This window comes from Daktulosphaira vitifoliae, unplaced genomic scaffold (assembly GCF_025091365.1).
Source record: "Daktulosphaira vitifoliae isolate Bord-2020 unplaced genomic scaffold, ASM2509136v1 Scaffold_4, whole genome shotgun sequence".
Lineage (NCBI taxonomy): Eukaryota > Metazoa > Arthropoda > Insecta > Hemiptera > Phylloxeridae > Daktulosphaira > Daktulosphaira vitifoliae.
The window spans coordinates 30,291,333-30,312,898 of NW_026099575.1; the positions used below are offsets into that span (position 1 = coordinate 30,291,333).

The following is a 21,566-nucleotide window of genomic DNA, read 5'->3' on the forward strand; positions in this document are numbered from 1 at the left end:
ATACCATACAGTAATAGGCTAAAAAAAACGCAATTTACAACTTTCTTGCTTTAAACGACGATATTTCGTGCATAGTATTTTTTTCATTACTACATTGAAAGAGAACGTAATTCAATGCTTTTGGGGCTAGACACGCTGTTTTTACTTCCTGCGGCATTTCGAGATGCTAAAAGTTTCCAAACGACCCAACGTAAATGTCTTAAATTATTATAATCTCATGAAAAATCTTTTTTTTTTACTTTTCATTAAAAAAACTTGTACTGTATTCGTTTACAATGGTTACCGAAACTGGATCATTATTTTTCATATAAAACATATTGTCTCGAAACACACAATACTCTTCCAATTTCAGATGACGACATTCCGCACATAGACCGCCCAGACTATCCGATTATATTATTAATTTTATGAACCTACAGAATACCATTGAAAATTTCTCATGGAATCCTAAACTCTTGGCTATATTGTTTCATCATAAACGCATTGTTATAACGATGCCAAAGTTGACACACAAAATACAGAAATGTCCTTTACCTATTTCGTGCTCGAGTAATATCGTCATGTATACCACGTAACACATATCGTGCACCTATATGCGCGAGACAGTATTTTTCCTCGTGGTTACTTGACTGAAACGTCCAAAAAAAACAACCAAATTATCATCATCGAACGTTATTGTTGTCAGAAAATATACTTTTACACGAAACACAACAAACAATTGCAGTGGAACCGCATTACGCATATTGTTAAATATAATAATTTGTTTCCTATACAACCCAACAAAATCACACATCAATGCAGTGGACGCGTATCATGTGAACTTTTTATTTCTCGCAATTTGACTTAATGAACGTTATTTTTTTAACAAAAGAATAGAAATCATTTCATAAGTATACGCGAAGAACAGCGTTAGTCTCTTGTTATACATCCGCAGGTAGCCAAAGAAAACAATTAAGACAATTAACGTTTTTTTAAATTGAAAAACAAAACAAAAGACAAAACATAAAAGACTAATCAATTGCACTGCCACGTTGTTTTGTCACATATTTAACAAGAGTCTTGTATTTACTGGAAAAGTAGTTCAACCTACGCATAAATAAGTCACACAAAAATACGTATTGTCCAGAAAATTTCAAAACTCATAAAAATAGTAAACGGCTCTTCAGAAGAATTCACATTAAGTGAATCCAATTGAAGATGTCGACGATAACGCACGTCCGGCGTTGAAAATATGTAGATATTGCATTCGAGTGTTGTTCATTATTTGCGATTTGAAAACGGTTTTCTAAAAAAACTATTGTATTTCAAAGATACACAACTCCTAGAAATAATTATCACAGCGTACTAAACTAAGCCAGCAATACGCGACACTAACTGTTTTATGGTCCACGCGTGTGGTAAACAGGGACAACACATTTTACTGTGACGCCGTCTCAAAGCTGGCAAATAAAAAATAACCGCATAGTAATCATTGCGACGATGCTTGCGCATAACGGTGTATATATATGCGGTTCTATTTAGCTGGTACATTACATTCGCAAACGAGAAAATTGTATCGTATTAGCGATAAGCCTCGATGGGCTGATGGTGACGTGTTTCGGCACTGAAGAGATGACATTTTCACCGTAGATAACTTCATAATGGTACGCAATGTCAAAAATGTCATCAACAAACATCGAACCAGAGTCGTTGCAAACGTCGACTAGAGAGTCGTTCCGAAACGGATACAGGTGTAGATAGCCATCGAGACAACATGAATGGTAAAAGCTCTCTTCGATAAACACGATTATGGTATTAGTACATTTTCAACTGTAGTTACGAAGACAACCCCCTCTTGTGATGATAGTCAATTATTATCATTGTCCTTAAAAACATAGCTTTTGAGAATTCAAAATCCAGACGCAAGAATGACAAATACAAATCGTCAGTACGGAATTATATGCACGATTATTGCTTTTTTTACAGCGAAACCGATGAATAATTGTTAAACATGCATACAATAAATAAAAATTAATTTTTTTTCTAGTGGCTTTGAGCCAGAAATCTTTTGCGAACAATTCAATTACATTATAAAATAATATAAACGACATTGCCTTAGGCATGAATCAAGTTTTACACTAAACATAAAACTTAGTGGTTTCTGTCTTTTATACGATTCTTAGAATCGTATTCAATATACCGATTCTTATAGAATCAGTTGATATAAACCTAATTCATTAACTCACGAGGACATATTAAAACTACAGCTCAGTCTTATTGTTCTAAAATTTTACCAAAACATTTTTTTTTTTAAAGCAACGACACCTCAATAAACAAATAAATTGGCGTCATAAATTTTTATCTATTAATTGTAAGGTGGATATTTAGTAGTATTTTTTATTATGATTAAATATTTTGTAGTAAGCAGCATTTCACAACTTAAAAATTTTTGTTAAAAGTAATCATAATATAATCATTTATTTTTTTACTTTTTACCGCAATCTTTTACAACCCAAAACCCTATAAATCCTACAAATCCAGAAGGTTGAGTTAAAAGTTAGATTGTTTTATTGTACTTTGTAACTTCAGACTCGCTCTTAAAATACTTCAATCGATATACACTCTAAAATCTAAAAGGGTGTTCTTTTTGTAAAAATAACAAGGTATAGTTTTACTTTGATGTTTTTAAATACTTAAATAGTTTAGGGATGTGAACATTGTTTCGAAACAGTCCTTTCGATAACTAAATAAAACACACGTGTTTGTTTATTATTTCAGCATTCGGTATAATAGTTTTATACATATACTTAAACATAATTTTTTATTTATATTTATCAATTGATTTATTCTATAAAATTAAACAATAATGTCTAACATTTTTGTGTTGGCAATAAGTTGCAAAAAAGTCACGTCAATTTCCAGTCATCTTACACATCTTAATTTTCTCCTCAACTTAATTTTCTAAGATATTATATATTGATTTAAAATAAATTATTAAGTAGGTTAAACGATAAAAAAAAAAAACTACAAGAGGTTAAAAATACAAAAACAGTTACTAATCAAACCAGGAAAATACGTTCATTTTTTTCCCTAGTAAGAACAAATTTTTATAAAATTACTAAAAAATATTATTATTGTTGTTGTTGTTTATTTTTCTGCCATGACCCAAATGCGAAAAGTTACGGATAATTTCATGCATGACGTTTTACATGAGTGTTTTCCTCATTGTTCTTTTTTCCGGCCGCAAGGACGCATGTCTAGTAATAACTTCTTTTTTTCTCCTCGTTAATGTGACGGCAAAAAAGTGCCTACCTAACAATTACATAAACGTCATCCGAAGGTTGTGTGTCAGACACAATTTACCTGAATGGGTTCTAAAAAGTCTCTCAAGCCCATCGCTAAATGGCCACAACATTATGTACACTGCTTTTTTATTTTTCGTCTATGTCAGCTCCTATTTTTTCTCTATATTCGGACGCCATTTTAATTTTCACTAGCTTATCATAAAATTCCGTATGAACACAGAAAGTGCAGTAATCATACCGTCGTCACTATACGTAATTCCGGAATACATCAACGCCGTTTTAGGATCCCAATTATTATTATTAATTTTCTATTCTTTTGTTCAGGAGTGTCACGTAGGAATCATCTGTCACGCACGACTGTGATAAATATTAATCCGGACGAGGGGATTTAAAGGGTCAGATGATGACAGAGGCCATTCCGAAGCAATTTAACACCGCTATGGTGCAAATATGACAACAAAATTTAATCTAAATGCCCTTTAGCGAAGATCATGTGTATTTAAGATAATAAATATGAATGTGCTTATATAGGTAGATAAGATTTAGATTAAGTATTCTAAGAATCATTACATTTAATGTATTCATTGAGCATGAATCGTTTGAGTGGTTCCAACAACACTTTGATAATTGTCATTAAATATGATTGTTCGGCTCATATCAAATTTTTATGCATTATTTTAACGTAAACTGAAATGGATTTACTCATTGAAAAATACATAATTAATAATTAACTTGGAATACAGTTAGTAGTCGCGGAATTCATTATTTAACGTTATACCGTAGGAAATTATTAATCAGTTTACTATTGACCGGAAATGAGATTAGACATAAGACTTCAAACAAGAATTCCAACAGCGGTTGTTCTCAATATTCTATGTCTGACTGTTTCTCTAATTGAAATGTTTCCGGCAGTGCTCGACCTGCCAATTACTTGAAGATGTGGACGCGAAAGGAATAGAAAGAGCTGTAGTCGTAAGGGTCGATTGGGCTGGAGGCATTCCGTCAACTTGCTCGAGGCTGTCTAATAATACGTTTGTTTGTGTTTCGGGTCGAGGGAAATTAAGGTGAGATCCGGAAAGGACGACGTTCAGGGGTCAGTCTTAATGAGTATCAGTTGGCTTGAACCGCACGAGTTACCGAACCACAAATCGTTTTAGCAAAACTGTTTACAGGAATATCAGAACTGCAACGCACGTCCCACAAATCAACGGTGTAGTTCTAAGCGATGACTGCAGGTAAAAGATCACATAATCAGAGTTAAAAAAAAAAAAAGCCGAGCTTTTACATAAGGCATTTTAAAATTAAATTACAAAGTCAAGTACTTTAATAAAACTAATCGTAACTCCTGCGCACTAGACAAATGGAAATCCAACGTCTTCTGGCAGATACTTGGCATTCATACACCTAGCACGTTATTAATATGTATGAAGAATGTCGCTTCCATTGTAATACATACCTACGGTAAAAAGTTTTACAAATGTAATAAAAGTTCCTTTATTTTTGACTTTTCATTGTGTTGATTGTTTCCTAAATATTTTATGTACACTTGGTTTGGCGCCGGTTACATTACTAGACGTCGCATAATAAGGCGAACACCTCAGTAACATTTACATTTACCACACCGGCCTGGAATATAAAAGCTATCGGGCTCGGAGGAAGGGACCGAGATAAATAGAATGGCTATTTATGGTGTTTGTGACACGATAACACACTGACTCTCTTTTCATCGTTCGTTCTGTTCCGATCCAATAAAACCAGGATGCGCTATTATATTTGCTTTGCATCCCAGTCTTCGTAAAATCTGTACAAAAAACAATGTTTTCCATCTCGGCTCTGTTTTCCTTTTTTTCCCTCGACTATTACAAGTACCATGTTCCGGGGCAATAAAGGAAACGTGTAAGTCGTGACCGTCCACCCCGCGATGACGTATAAAAGGGGCTATGCGCGTCGTCCGCATTGGTTTGTACGGTCTATGTTGTGTGGATGTAATTTTTACTATTATTACTATCGAGCGTGCCGGAAGGAACCAATAGAAAACATAAAAACCCGGGGAATTGCGGAAATCAATTGCAACTTTTTGAGTGCGGCCGACAAATCCTCCGGGAAGTATCAAAATCGAGATCCGCGGCGAAGATTATTCCATCCGTCGTAAAGTTTCACTACAAGTGTAGGTGTACGCCTTGTTAGTTATTTTTCGCCAACAATTCTTGATAAAACACAAACGTGTACCGGAGTTTTTTAATGCATGCAAAAATACTCGTTCGAGTAACTTACGCACGTTACATGCTATTCGGTTTAATGATAGCCGAAATCTTGATGAAATATTTTAAGTAATTAAATAAGTGTACACGACTTCAACACGTGACAACGTAAGATACAAGGGATGCGAACGAAAAAAGCAAAGTAAGAAAATCGAAATTTCATGACGATAAAAATCATAAAAGGGTTTTATGGAGAACTATGCGCAATCTCATTAATATTATATAGAAAATTCTAAATTTACGCTAGGACGGTATGGTTAATTGTATTTTTTTTATAAAAGCATACAAATAATTGAAGTAGCTTTTTTTAAGTCATTGAAAGCGTGACGGTCAACACTCGACTATTAGAGGTTTTTTTTAATGGAATTTTCATGTCCTGTTATTTACATTCAATTTATTTCTGCTTCTTTTTATTTTCTCGGTATCTACGAATGGAAATTTAGAGAAGACCTAATTTTATATACTAATCTAAAACTTTCAAGAAATTTTGTATAAAAAATCGGTTTTGATGACAATAATATTACAAATAGTAATAATGTATTGCAGGTCTAAAAATAATTAAACGTGAACAAAAAAAAAAAATTATTTTTCAGCGCATCAAATTTACAATTTTTATTGTTGTTTTTAAAAAAGTAATATTTTTATACTTCCTAAAGTAGTCTGCATTCAATTCGCGAAAACAAACATTTAAACAGCTATAAAAAGTGCTTCAAAGAAATGATATAGATAAAAATGAGAATTTTCGAAGTGTTCGTGTATTGTAAAATGTTTTAGCTATATTTTTTCAAATAAAACATTGTATATGTATAAAAATATTCCAAGATGAAACAATATAAATATTTTGTATGAAAGCTTTGCTGCTGTATAAATTTACTTTTGCAATATAAAAACTCGTAATCGCTTGCTTTTAAAATTAACGTCAGTAAATAATTAATTTAAGTCTATTTTAGTACAATTATAGTAAGCTGGCTTATAAAAATATCAATTATATTCTATAAAAAGTAATTGGTATTATCATTATTGAACAAGAGTAGACAGTTTTTAATACTTTTTGCAAAAAATTGGTTATTATTTATTTTTACAGCAGTTTCTACTACAAATTGGTCCAACGGAGAATATTTCTTTTAGTCTAAGTTAATGCTAAGAGTCTTCTGCCACTCGAATCACTTTGTTACGTCTTGAAAGTTTTTTTTTCATCTTCTCGCAACAGTAGAAAAAAATCTAATAAAAGCTTACTTAAGTACAACGCTAGTCTAATGAAAAAAAAAGAAAAATAATAGCTAACAGCAAAAATGAAAAGCTCGAAGATAAATGCTTAATCGCGTATATAGTGTCCCCTCAGGTACTGATTTCTTCAATAACGTTTGATCCAGTAAATATTTTGCATTCTTTTTTTTTCAATCATTTTTACAATTTTGGATTATGTTAAAAGCATATTTTTTTTAAATTAGTCTTTAATAAGAATATTACATAGATAAATTTCCTTATGTTTTAATTTTATCAAAATAGCCATTATTTTGCCCTTTTCTTACAAACAATTTTAATGGGTTGATAACAAATTTAGAATAAGTTCTTATTGAGCTACAAGCATTTTAATACATTGAATGGATAGAGCGGGTACAGCTCGTACTGATGCATATTTCTAATCGCGCTACATATCCATTTTATGTATTTAATTGCTCGTAACTCAATAAGTACTTATCATTAAAATATTGACGGTTCATCGAAATGTTTAGTAAAAACAGAGCTAAAAAATAGCTATTTTGAAATCTCAAAAAAAAATTTATGCTTTTAACGCGGTACACATTATAGAAAAAAAATTAACGTAAAATATCTGCTTAATGAAAACTTGTTGGAGATATTAGTACCTGTTGGGACACTTGTATATTGACAAAATATGTAGACAAAACACTAACCTAATCGAATTTTAGCTATCGTTGAAAATACTTATTATACATATAGTTAGTATAAATATTTAATTATTTACAAACCAAAGCAAATACTACCGGTTCTACAAACTTTGACTATTGATTATTTAAAATTAAAAAATAAAATTATTTTTATTGTGAACATTTTTTAACTTAAAATGAAATACGTATTTCTACAGTACATGTTTGTCTTTTAAAGATGAAATTTTTGATTATATCAAACACGCAAAAATATTTGTTAAAACCTTTATATTTTTTTATGTAGAGTTTTATTAAAAAACAGTGGAGTTGTGGTACAGTGGGGACGTGGCATAGTTGAGACAAGTATAGATGATAACTGACAGTGATTAAAATCACTATTATAAGAAACGCTTCGATGCAAATCTGTACATAGTGTTTAATTTTATGAAATTGATTGATGATTCCAAAAGCGACATCATCTTCTATTTCATTAGCTATATCCTGATTAGTAGTTATTTACGGGGAATTATAAAAAGTTTCTGTAATCAGAGGGACTCTTTACATATTAGCCACTCGATTTCTCCTAAAACAGTAATTATGATTAGACAATTTTTTATGATATTTTTTAGTTTTATATATTTCTCGATTTATTAATTAATTCATCTCTTGTATAAGGATGTCGTTTTTTAAATGGCCACACGCATATTTTACTAGATAATAAAATGAAAAATAATCTAATTAAGAAAGATTCTAGTCGAAAATAATTTTTGAAATAAAAAAAAATTTTAGTTATTGTAAATATAACATAAACCACACTTCACCTTCACTCGATTTTTTAAAATAGTTATAACTTCCGAAATAATAGGTCAAAACAAGTCATGGACCAGTCTTATTCAAATCATTTTTTATTTTATAAGCTAGTTAAATATGTATGTTATCATTTACAGTTGACGCCATAATAAAGTTTCAAAAACGAACTTAAATAATTATTTATAATTATTGAATCGAGAAATATATGAAACTGAAAAAAAGATTTTCTTTTAATTATAATCTGAAATTAATTATAATTTTCAGATATACCGAGTGCATAAGAGGGTCTAACGAGTGGCTATTAAAAGAGTAACCTGTGTTTCGTTACCCTATACTTTATCATAAGCTGTTGTTAGCGAGAACATTTTTTTTATTATTTTTGGTAAGGCCAACCCCTTCATTTTAATATACTTTTTGAATCGATACGTGTAGAATATTAAACACCAACACCTGAATAATTTTCATAGAATTTTCGTAAAACTAATTAGAAATAATGAATTATTCGTTGATAAAATCGCATTTATTTGTTTTCGCCAACTATAATTTTTCACCTATGGAAGTCGTACAATGTTAGTGCACTTTAGTTGTAAAATTTCTATCACGCGCTCGGCAAACAGGCGGAGTAACATTGATGTAAGTCGCACCCGCGTTACTTACATTTTTACAATTAATACGAACACTATTATTGGAATAATACACACTGCGACCAAATCAATATGCGACGATTACACGTAGTTTTAATGCGCGTCGTTCAAGTGTACGTGATGTCCGGTGGATTGGTCAACTGAGGGGAAGCAGCGAGGAGCAAAGAACAGCGTCAGTGGAATAAGAATATAGAAATCTCGTTTACGATAAAAATTCACACCACAACTTCTGCTTAAATCCGGAGCGTCGATATTTTTTTGTCCACGTACACACTGACCACACTGCACACTTGTGCTCAACAATGAGGTAGACTGATGATTTTGTGCAGCAATTCCTCTGCGCTTTCCACCGATCGTCCGTTTTTCTACGCTTTGCCGCCGATTCGTTTGACGGCCTCCACTCGACTGTCGAGTAGGTGTTCCAAAGCCGCCGATATGTTTCCAAAGGATGCGTGTGCGAGAGGCTGAGGGGTTTGCGACCAAGAACCTCCGTCAAAACGACAAGGGATAAGGAGAAAGGGTCGGCGGGGCGCACAGAAGACTACGGCCGACGATAAATTTTGCAGTCTCACCAGAAAACAATACTCGGAACAATAGGAAACCGAACCAGAGATGTAATTACTCTTTTAAGCTGCGGCGTACAACCGTAAATTCGGGCTGTTTTTTTTTTTCCTAAAACAGCTCACACAGTTCAATTGTTCGACGGTTAATTACATTTTTTTTTTAATAGCCTACCTATTGTATTCTGATTTTAATTACTGAAAATATTTTCGAAGCGCACGTGTACGCAGCAAAACATTCATTAGCATACGCACAACATAATACACAGTTTTACCATCGCGTCCATTGACAAATATGTGTTTCGCCTTTAACAAAATTACATCTTAATAGCAATGTTTATGAAGTTCCTGAGTATTTGTAAAATTTCCGCAAAGTCATAACTTATGACAAGTATGTTGAACATTTGTAATGAATTTATTTTGCAATAACAATTCTTATACAATTAACATTGCGTTAAATTGTAAGTTTAACAAACAACTTGATTGTGAATACTTTACATATTTAGTAGAACATAAATATAATCATTAAACGTTTGAAATTTCGACGTTCGAAATTGGCTGTACAATGTGGGCTGTTTGATAAATAAACTTTTACAGTAGAATTATATGTTAAAAATATTTTATGCCAATTAATAATTTTATCGTAAAAAACAAAAATGCGACGCAAACAAAACAATTAGAGTATCGCAATGTTTATTTTATGATTTTTAATGTACACATTTAGAAATATATATTTTCGGAAATAAATTTTAATTGTTTACATTAAAAAAAAAAAAAAAAAGGAAAAAAATGTTGTATCGTTAAATAAGCGTAAAAAAAAATTAGACTAGCAATGCGTTCTCTTGGTTTTTACTAAAAAACTACTCTTTAAGAACACGGTCGGCCGTGCGTGTAGTGTTTACGCTTAATAACTCGGTAAATGCTAAATACTTAGTAACTACACAGAGAACACGCGTTTTGACGACTACAAAGTGCTCTTTGCGCGTACCTAAAAGCTTCGTGATCTAACAACGTTCTCGTATGTGCTATTGCATAAATTCCGATGAACTCAGAAGTCAGTCGAGTTGAATACGCGATTCCAAACGTAAATACCATCAGACCTCCTCTCAACAAATCGCGATTATTGGACAGTGGGAAGACACTGACCGTGTCGATAAGAATTTCAGAATATGCATTGACCGTAGGACATTGTGGTTTCGACTGGCGACGACAACGATAACGTTTAGCACAAAGGACGCAATAGTTTTCAAGTGTAGGTCCATGCGGCCGAGTGGGCGATCGAGCAAGTGTTGATCCGGATAATATAGTTATTAAGTGCAAAGGAAGAGCACGCGCCAAACGTTGCACTATTTTATGAAGCTGTTTATTGTTGTCGGAGGTCGTGCCAATAGAATAATATTATATGGACGCAAAGAGCCGACGCGACGGTGCCAGCAGCGGCGAGTACGTTGGAAAGCGACGCTTCTATACATGGAAATGACCATGTCGGAAGATTTCACCCGAGTAAACCGGCTTGCGGAATCGTCACATTATTATTATTATTATTATTATTATATATTGTTAACCATTGCGGCGCAATTCACCGCGCCACTGCAGTCCAAGTGCGTTTAAAATATGTGTGCCGGTTGTCCTAGTTCGCCGCACACGTACAAACCAACGTCGACAACGTTGTACACGTTATTGTTGTGGTACAAATATTATTGGCTTCAGAATTTTTCCCTCGAGTCGATGCATTATGATCGACTACTCTGTCTATTTTTAGTGTTGTAATTTATTCTCGTTTGTGTTGGGAACACATGTGTCTGCGACGAAGAATTTCCCCAAAGTACGCTGAACCAATAAAAGTATTCTGTCCCGACGTTTTATCATCTCAATATTTCACTAAACATTTTCCGACAATTAATTTGGATTAACAAAATTATTCCGACGTATACTTCATATTCGCATTACTAGTTAATTGGTCACGAGAAAAAAATAGAAAAAACTTCTTTTTCGGCATAATGTTTTCATCGTATTTCCGCTGTTTGGTTAAGTCCCGCGGATTTGTCATTAATTAAATTTCGAGTTTTATGAATATAACTACTAGTTATTACACTTGAGACACCTAATACTTATTTGTTGAAGTTTACGGAAAGTGTGTTTTCTCATTAATTTTCTTCGGCGCCGGAATAAATATTTACAGAACATACTAAAATATCATCATGAAATCGAGTAAAAAATATACGCGAATTTTTTTTTGCTACAATGAGTTTTAATTATAATATTTTTCCCATCGCACCGCTATTGTTCGACGATCTATCTCAGTAATTGTTCGTATAAATAATAAATTAATTAATTAGCGATGCGATAGTCCGCAAGTTTTTTCATTTAACGTCGTAGTGGGTATTTTACCAATTTAAATTTATCAATTGTACACAATTTTTTACGACAGAATGTAAGCATAATATGAATACAGTTATAATGAAATTATTTTTACCTTGAATAATATAATAGGTGCATAGAAAAATTTGCATAAAAACGTTTCACAATTATCTTACACAAAGTTACGTGTGTAATAGTTAAGTTTTAAATTTCAACAAAAAAATAAGCGACACGAGTATATTTGGGCGAACTAAGACATTGACGAATAACTGATCGGCAATAAGCCATTTTTCATAAGTGATTTTTTTAGAGCAGTGGGATAACAAGACAACGATAATGAATGCCACGTTTGAGGTGATCACATACTATTAAACACAACCTAACCAGCTAGTGAACGCTATTAGCAGCAACCTGTTGAAGGGACAGGAACAGTCGTCCTCACGAATATTTCCCGACCGCAACGATAGTAAAATACACGTTATTATACGACGAAACTATTCGGGTCATCCCGTTACGGTGTTTCCAAATAATAATATAGTATGACTCTCGATGTGGTGGTCGTATACGGACAGTAACCCGTTGTTGGAGGTATATGCGGTGCAAAAGGCTGTGGACGGGTAACGGCCGTTACCGCAGGAAACTTTGAACACCGCCGAAAGGGACAGTTCAGACATTCCCAGTGCACCCCGATGAGAGTCCAGTGCCGGGTAAACCTAATCCGAGTTGTTGACCGGTTGACCGGAGGGACCGGCAAAGCGTCGTAAATCACAAACATAAATTATGCAATAATATTTCGAGGTGCATACCCAACGGGCATGGCCAGCTGACTACGGACGATATATTATAATAATATTATTTTTGTGTACCGGCGACGACGACAACGGTGTGTAGGAGGGGCGAGTTGTACTCATTTTGTTAAAAAAATCGATCCCAAAAATAATTGTACGCTTTTCTTTGGGCACCTCGGACTTTTATACGTTTCTTTCGTAGGAATAAAAATTTCCATCAAAACGAATTATTAATTGATATTTATAGTACTTGTTAATTGTTTACGAAAAAGTTATAAGTTTTTAATAACGCACACCAATAACACTGTGCTTTACGAAATTTCAAGTGTTTACGAGAATTCATTATAAAAATCATTGGCTTGTAAACAAAACAAAAGCATAAACATTCTCCGTAACAGTGGTTATTAATAATTTTTGTTTTTTAAGTCGTCTTTGATCGGCTCGTAAGAACTCTCTTACGTACTCGACGGGTTTGTTTACGTTTTACATAAGGTAAATATTAGTAACGATTTGGTCGTCACATTCTGACGAATCACAACATATATATGGCCAAGTCGACACTATTCAAAAACACCGATTAATTTTGTAATTTTTTTTGTATAACCAAACTGTTGTTTGTGGAAATCAAATTACGAATCGGTTGGGTTATTTTAATGAAAAATCTGATATTCAATTTCGCACATTTATTCCTAGAACGGCAATGACGTAATAGGTCTTGTTGTAAAAAATATCAGCTGGGCGATACTCATGTAACACTGGTAAAAACGTGATTTTTACAGGTAACGCGGCGTACGGATCATTGAACAAATGCAACTGTATAAAAATTCCAACAGTAAATATTTCTATGCACTTGTAATTTTTTAACCTGATAATGTCGCTAAAGTCCGACGATTAGAGATTGCAATAACGCACCGGATTTGATATAATGAAATTAATGTACAGAATTAGCTTTTGACTCGCAAAAACAACATCAGAAGTCTTCGTTCCATTATTAATTGCTGTTTACTAAGAACTTGTAGCGTCGACAGCATCCAATGGATTCTGTTTAATTAACCTCTATTGCCGACAAAATGGTAAATGCGAGTTAGTGTATTTTAAATGCGTGACATTAAAAAGGTTGAACTTGTACTATGGTCCCGCATATTTAAAAATTAGTGTTTAATTTACGAAAGCATTTTTTTTTTTTTTAACTCAAAACATCTAGCAACACTTTTCAAAATTATACTTGCATAATATGGTTTTATAACGAACGCAGTATATTCCATGCCTAATATACTAAATTGGGATTTAAATCGTAATGTAATAATTTAATACCGTTTCAAGTATTTGTATGGAGATAATTGTGTTTGTACAATAAACTGTTTTATCGTCTGTAATGTGTGTAATATTGTGTCAATGGCAATAGTAGTTCACCTACCACTAATAAAAGATACCAAGAACTTTACTCGATAAAACCACAGCTCTGGTGCACGTATAGCACACGAAATGAAATAAATTAATAACATCATCAGCAAATACTGGTTTAGACGGGTATGACGTCATGGTCTTCTGCTGTTAAGTGGTTAGCAAACAACAGCACAATGTGCATTCAATGTGTTAAAAGTTATTATTATCAACTCCTTCGTGTCTTGCAGAAGTAATTGTAAGACAGTATATGATACAAGTCTTACTTAAATAGTATAAAAAAATATCTAATCAACTGCACGTTTCCGGTTTTTAAATTTTATAACAATGAAGCAATCTAACATTCTGGCATTTTTTTACGACGTTTATTTTTACCATATCAATTATTCATATCTTTTTACAGCTATCCGTTATCATTTCTTTGTATTCGTGTGTTTGAATAATTTGGTTTATATGGTACTTTTGCACAGTTATAGCAGAAAACAAAACTGCTTACCAGTAATATTACTCACTTCCATAAACCTGAATAAATTCCGGCGGATATGACGTGTATATATTATCAATCATTATAAACTTTATTTAAATATGTGTAAAAATGACTATAAAAAAACTGTAATGTTTGTTAAAATAATCGCATCTAGTAAAAAATTCATCTAAATTGATAAATAGAAAAATAAATGTTTCATAAGCAGGTAAGTAATAATAATTACAAAATATTCTGCTAGCAAATGCGGATTAAATTTTCTTAATTCAATTCTTCTTCTTCCCAGGCCATAAGGGTCTAGAATGCCTTTCCATCTATCTCTATCCAATACTCTTCCTATATCTCACAATGGATAGACTCTTTTCAAAAGTCTTAATCATAATTCAACAACTAATATAATTTATTTGCCATGAAATTTCGTTTAAACGATTAATAATATCCTAAAATGTTTTAATTTAAAAGAGACAAACACACGATAAGGATGATTAAATTTCTGTAACCTAAAATGTAAGATTTATTTATTTCTATGACTTCAGAAAGTTATTGGAGTAATTCAAATTATTATATTATTATTATTTCTTTGAGTATACTGTCCGTATTGTATTTTTATTTATACAAGACAAATGTAACGTTAATGGTAAAATTTTGTTTTGCGGTATGAAATATTTCTGGTATATACAGAGCATAGAGAAAACTGATGAATGAGTCCCTGAGAGGCGGAGTCGTGTTCATCGACATACTAGCCTCTTTATATACTACAAATAGCCACTATGCTGCAAGTACAAATAAAGTTATCGTTCTCTTGAGTATCTAACTCGAGATTCGTGTGAGCTCAATTTTTTTCCGAGAGAAAAATGAAATTTCCTGTAGCACCTAAACTTAATAATAGAAATAACGAGCCCTGAGGTTGTAATGGGTGATATGTCCCCAACGAAAACGAATGGCTTTAAAGATAAAAGTAAATAAATAAATAACGAAAAAAAGTGAAGGGTTGGGGGGTCAAGTAATAAAAATAAAACCCCAGGCACTCGTTTCGGTTCTTTCTTTGCCGTTGAAAGTAGAAGGCGAGTAAAGAAGACCGCCTATTCTGAACCACGTCTACAGTTTCACTAGTAAATTTATTTAACTCCGACCGTCCCACCTTTCTCACCACTATAATGCGCCAGAAGTTTTTAATGCATTCTTTGTGTAACACCAGGAGAACCTCTATTGTATGTGTGCGAGATTGCACTATACAACGGTCGAATCACCCCAAGTTAGCTTTTTATATTTGATTCGACCACCAAGAGCACAGACTACGGATGAATTGTCGCACTCGATATGGCCACTTCGATCTAGTCGACAACGTGACCTTTGGTGTCATAGCCGGATAAAGAAGCACACACACAGTGCGCGTATGTCGACCGAATGGTAAAAGATCTGAAAGAGAAATTAATGGGATTTGATCGACTAAACTTTAGGGTAGCACAGCGCTTATACATTTTCTTATTGGGGAGTATATTGGATACATATACTGGGGTTCGATAATACTCATTGTCATGTTTCAAATAGTCAGCAGATGTCAAACGTAATTGCAGTAGCACGAGGGAAAAAATTCATGTGCGATAGTTTAGTTAGAGGTCTTACTCAGATATTATTGAATAGTTGTACTACATTTGAAAGACAAATTGAATAGCTAATCTTAATAATTAGTCGTTATTTCATCTCCAACTGTTATAAATAACATTGGCCGAGTCTTAAACACCTGCTGTATATTAAAAAAATGTTATAATTAATTTGTTCTACTCAATTAGTTTTATGAACTGTGATGTTAAAACTTATTTTTATTAATTAAAATTGATTTATAAAAGTATTTACATTAACAGTAATTCAAATAAAATTTAGAATTTTTAAAAGGCCACATAATGAATATTTGGTGAAATAATTTCAATACTTATTGTAATTAATTGTGATTGATATAAAACAAAATTAGGTAGTTTTAATCTGAAACTCGTGCCAATTTAAAAGTACAACAATAATAAAATTTTCAAAAATTAAATTTCAAGTACAAAACTCAGAAAGGTTGTAAATATTATGCAAAGGTCGTTTTAAATTATTTAAGTTAAACTCCAGTAATAAATTTAATTGTGCTACGAATCGACGTATTATTAAAATATTTTAAATATAAACACAAACGACTAATACTTAGACTCGGAGAAAACATTGATTATCAAGTATTTAACACAAAAATTTGGAGTAATTGTTTTTTTTTTTATAATTAATATAATATATTACATGACCGACTTTCTGAGAAAAATTATTTAAAATAAATTGGAATTCACATCAAGGACATAATAAACGATATTATGGCAATTAAAAGTAACAGGTTTAACAAACCACAATGACCTGTATATGGTATTTCACAGAGCATAACAATAACGTGTAAGGTATTATTATAAAATATATTGTATAATATAATAATAAATTACATCAGTTAATTTAACCCTCACCATTTCAGATCTCACTACGGTGACCCTTATTTATAGTATTTATTTTTTAAATCAATAAAGATTTACATGAAAAATTACACAATAGCAATTGTCAACTTACATACAGCTCATGACAAACACCAGCAAATCACCTATTGTGTACAGTTCTTGACACTTTTCTATTTTATCTCGGTCTAGTGAATCAAAAATGGTTTAAAACGTTTATGTACGTGCAATGCGCGTTCACATTGTACGTATAGATTGTCATCGAAATTTCTCTGAAGTGAGTACACATCATACGTTAGTAGCCTAGTTTGCGAACGTGCTTAATAGTAAACTAGATTAGAGTTCATGCAACTTTCCTTACTAAGTAAAAAATTTCTGGGAGTGATGTAGTGGATTTATCGTTAGACCCGCAAATTTTATTATGATAAACCAATAGTACAGCAGCAGGCAAAAACGACACCATCATAATCCAGATTAGGAGTTGTTTTAACAACATTAAGATGGTGTTAAATTTTATTGAACACAAAGACTTAAGTTAATATTTAACTGTACTAATTAATATATTAACTACTACTATTTTTTTATTAAAACGGCGAGTTCAATTCATATAAAACGAGAATAAATTTATAGATAAGAATTAATGATTAAAATAATTTTCTGAAAAATCTTATGATATATTCTAAAAAATATTAATCGATTTTTTTTTAGAAAATTAATCTCATTAATTTACATTGGCGTCTATTTATATAAAATTTATATAAATTAATTAATTAACGTATTATATAAAATTAATTAAAATAAAATGAATTTTTTTCATGAATTTACTTAATTTTTTTACCCATATAGTAATTTAGAGGAAGGTAGATTTTATATTTATAAAATATATTAATATTAAATGTAATTAAATACTTTATTCAAATTTATATAGACAAAAATGTCTATCGGCCCCTTGTTTATCCTGTGTACACGTTGTACCACTCTAGATGGTATTATATTTAGACTAAATGTTGTTCTGCTGGTATTTGTTAGTATGTTCTTTTAAAAAGTGAACGCAGATGAAAAGTATACGTATATCCAACAATCATGACGTTATTAGGATATTGCAAGCTACCTTTTAGACGTATGAACGTGAAAGTCAATGCAGTTTGCACTTGACCACAGGCCTCAATTGTTGTAGTTATTTTCGTCACTGACACACATACAAAAATGTCGTAGTCAAGTGCGAGTAAGTTTAAAACACCGAGGTAAAAACACTGGATGCGATTGATTGTTAAATAAATCGACAATAACATATAGATTGTAGAGAAAAATAAAAGCTGTAAAACTCTTATGACAGTAGTCAATATGTGATAAAATAATTTGTTAAATAAGACAATAGGCTTAATAATGCAGAAATCAGACTTCTTTCATAAATAGGAATCGAAAATATCGAATAGAAAAACCTCAATTTTATTTAAGGATTTGCTGTATCATAGGATTCAATAGGAAAATATTGGTGTGATAATGAACTCATTGTACTACTGTAGTTTTAGCATACAATTGAAATTTACTGCTTTCTAAATACTAAGGTAAAGTTTAATGATTATGAGATTATAAAATCACATGATACCGATTTACTTGAAAGAATTGCTCCACTGTTGGAAATAAAATGGCTGGAAGGAAGCCAAAAAGGAAGTAAAACGCGGAAGTCGGTGGACGGTTACTAAATAGTAAATTACCACTAACGACTGTGTCATTCTTTTAAACTGCTGCAGTAACTACCACTGATAGTTGTAAATCCTAGTATTCTTTTTTTCTATACTCCGTTAATAAAAATCCAACTGAATTTTTTACANTGTGTCATTCTTTTAAACTGCTGCAGTAACTACCACTGATAGTTGTAAATCCTAGTATTCTTTTTTTCTATACTCCGTTAATATAAAAATCCAACTGAATTTTTTACACGAGATCTCAAGGTCCTTATTTATAAAACAGTTGATTAAGCAGTGCTCTAGATACACACGAATGTGATCAAAACAACTGTGAAAACAATACAATAATAAACGTGCAAAATATATTATTCACTACATATTACCTGCGTTTACTTGGAATACATAGCAGATTGTTAACCCTACATATTAAATAGTACAAAAATATCGATGTCTGTAAATCCGCCACTGAAAATTATCCTAGCACTATTAATACATAGGCTGTAAAACTGACTTGAAACAACTTTTGGCCTAATAATTCATTCCAATGAATCATAAAAAACGCACACAATATATTAATACGAGCTTCGAGCAGTTTTGTAATTTAAATAATACCAATAGCTAAGGTTGCATAATAATTTTGAGCGTATACAAGCCAAAAAGAGAACAAGTCAACAATGCGGGTTTTCGGACAAAAACGATCCCTTTTTAGTCGGTCATTAATTAATCCTTTGGCTACAGCTTCCATTAAAGGACGGTGTACAGTATATAGAGATAGAAGGCGAGTAGACTCCTAACAGGTAAAGGAAGATAGACACACGCGAATGCTTTTTCTGATTTCCTTCTATCTACATCTTTTTACAAGCACTTTTTCGGTTCAAAAACTACATTGAACTTTCTTATATCTTTCATTGTTTGGCACGTCATTCATGTAAATCTTTTCTTTAACAAAATGTTGGATCACGTAACGTCAGTTTATACAAATTACCGGCCATTATGATAATATTATTCTTTTGGGAAACCATTGAGTGTGACGGATAGTATTTTTGCTGATTCGCGACGTCGCTACGGGAAGCTGGTTAACGAAAACCATACTAAAACATAAGAGTAGCTACGTAGTTGAGAAAAAGGAAAGAGTTTTAAATATAAAGAATGAATCATATTCTGGAAGATGAAGCTAAATTATAACCGAATTTATACTAAATCGACTAAAATTATAATCAACTGATAAACGAAGGAGCGTTTAACAATGTGGAAAAATGAGCTGTTGATGAGGAAACTACTGCGAATGTAAGTTTTCATTTAAAGAACAGTTGACTTATAATAAATTGGAATATTTTGATAAAATATGTATAAAGACCTAGTCATTTCAATAACAAAATTAAATAAATCTAAGTTATAATATACTATTATACAAATTACTTAAGTTTTGAAACAGACATTTTTTGTTTATATGATGTATAAAAAAGATATTTTTATAAATTCATCAGATAAAACGACTCAAATTGATATTTCAGTGTATATTCAATATTAGGGGACAATTCTATTAAAACTTCTAGCGAGTGTTATGGTCTTCGTCCACAAAACATTAAATTTATTAAATAATAAAGAGGTGTTGCTAAAGTATTATATAATTTATCTAAATAATAAAAATTATAAATTTCAAGAGTAAATACGTTACCACCAAGTGTTATAAACAATTTTTCTTAATTTAAACATCAGTCTTCTGTCACAATGAATAATTAATAATAATTACCTGAAAAAAGATAAACATTCGTGTTAATTGTACACGACGTAAAAACTAAAAAGTACATTAAAAACACAAGGTGTATTAGTATTCCACGCCGTAGCCAAAATAAAAATTAATGGTAACACTCACTACTTTGCTGGCTGACATTATTATTTTTTAATTTATGTACACTTAAAATCCAAAACTTCCAATGATAACAAAATGTGTAATTTCTTTCGGCGTATCAACTACAGTAGCGCTCAAAAGTATTTTGACAAATTAGTTTAGGCCATTAGAAGGCGTAGCCTGCAAGATAATAAGTAGCAGACTATTTTCTAGGGTAGAGCACAGCAGGGTGCAGCTGTTATCTTTTGGAAAAAACCCTGACGATGTGGGCACAGGTTAAAAGGTCCGTTTTTTCTAAATTTAGCGCTCAAAAGTATTTTGACAGGTATATTTGTTAGCGCTAACACCTATTTTATTTTGTGATTATTTTGTTTGGCTGTGTGTTGCCGTTTGTTTACATTGTGCGGAACCTTCTAACTAAAATGCCGAAAGTTAAAGAGTATTCTACTGATCTTAAAGAGGCGGTTATTGCNACTATACATTTTCCAACCAATTTTTTTTTTTTCTACATAATTACTAATTTTTTTTGATAGCACGTCCCTATTTTCGTGAAGAAATTTCCTCCACAGAAGTAAACATGCCGTCATTTAAAACTATTCTGAACAAATAACGAGTATTCACCATTTTGCCTGAGCCAAATAGGTAATTAAAGCCAAAATGTCCAGAATAACCGCGAGGGATTAAGTAAACCTTTGTGACGCACTTTCTCACCACGTGTCCCTTTACCACAGTACCTCTGCGGAGACCCGTTGTCCAACTTAGTTTTCCTCATATATACTTCCTGTTTTCCTCCCCTCGTCAAAGATTTACGATCGTTGGAACGATGTTCAACTATACCCACCACAGTGGCCTATATTGGTCAGCTAGAGAAAGTTTTAAGTTTACAGATCAGAAAATATTGGATAGGGGTCGTTTCGTTAATGCGATTAGCGAATGTTTAATATATATAAATAATCTTCCTATGATAATAACAATATATTAAATCCATTTCATTCTGAATAAAAGCGCTAATACCACGTATCGATTTGGAATAGATAGTATTTTTTTTTTGCACTCTTATTGAA

General features: G+C 32.1%; 1 protein-coding gene across 4 annotated transcripts in view; it reads right to left on the reverse strand.

Moving 5' to 3' along the window:
- LOC126906159 (Krueppel-like factor 6) overlaps positions 1–21,566 on the reverse strand; it is a 108,834-nt gene that overhangs the window by 40,857 nt on the left and 46,411 nt on the right. The window contains exon 1 of one of the 4 annotated variants that reach the window (XM_050686490.1): positions 17,079–17,100. The exons of the other annotated variants lie outside the window; for them this stretch is intronic. Coding sequence (XP_050542447.1) covers positions 17,079–17,085 — 7 coding nt within the window. The 5' untranslated portion in view covers positions 17,086–17,100. Of the gene's footprint in view, positions 1–17,078; positions 17,101–21,566 lie in introns of those variants that run through there. 4 annotated transcript variants of the gene reach the window in all.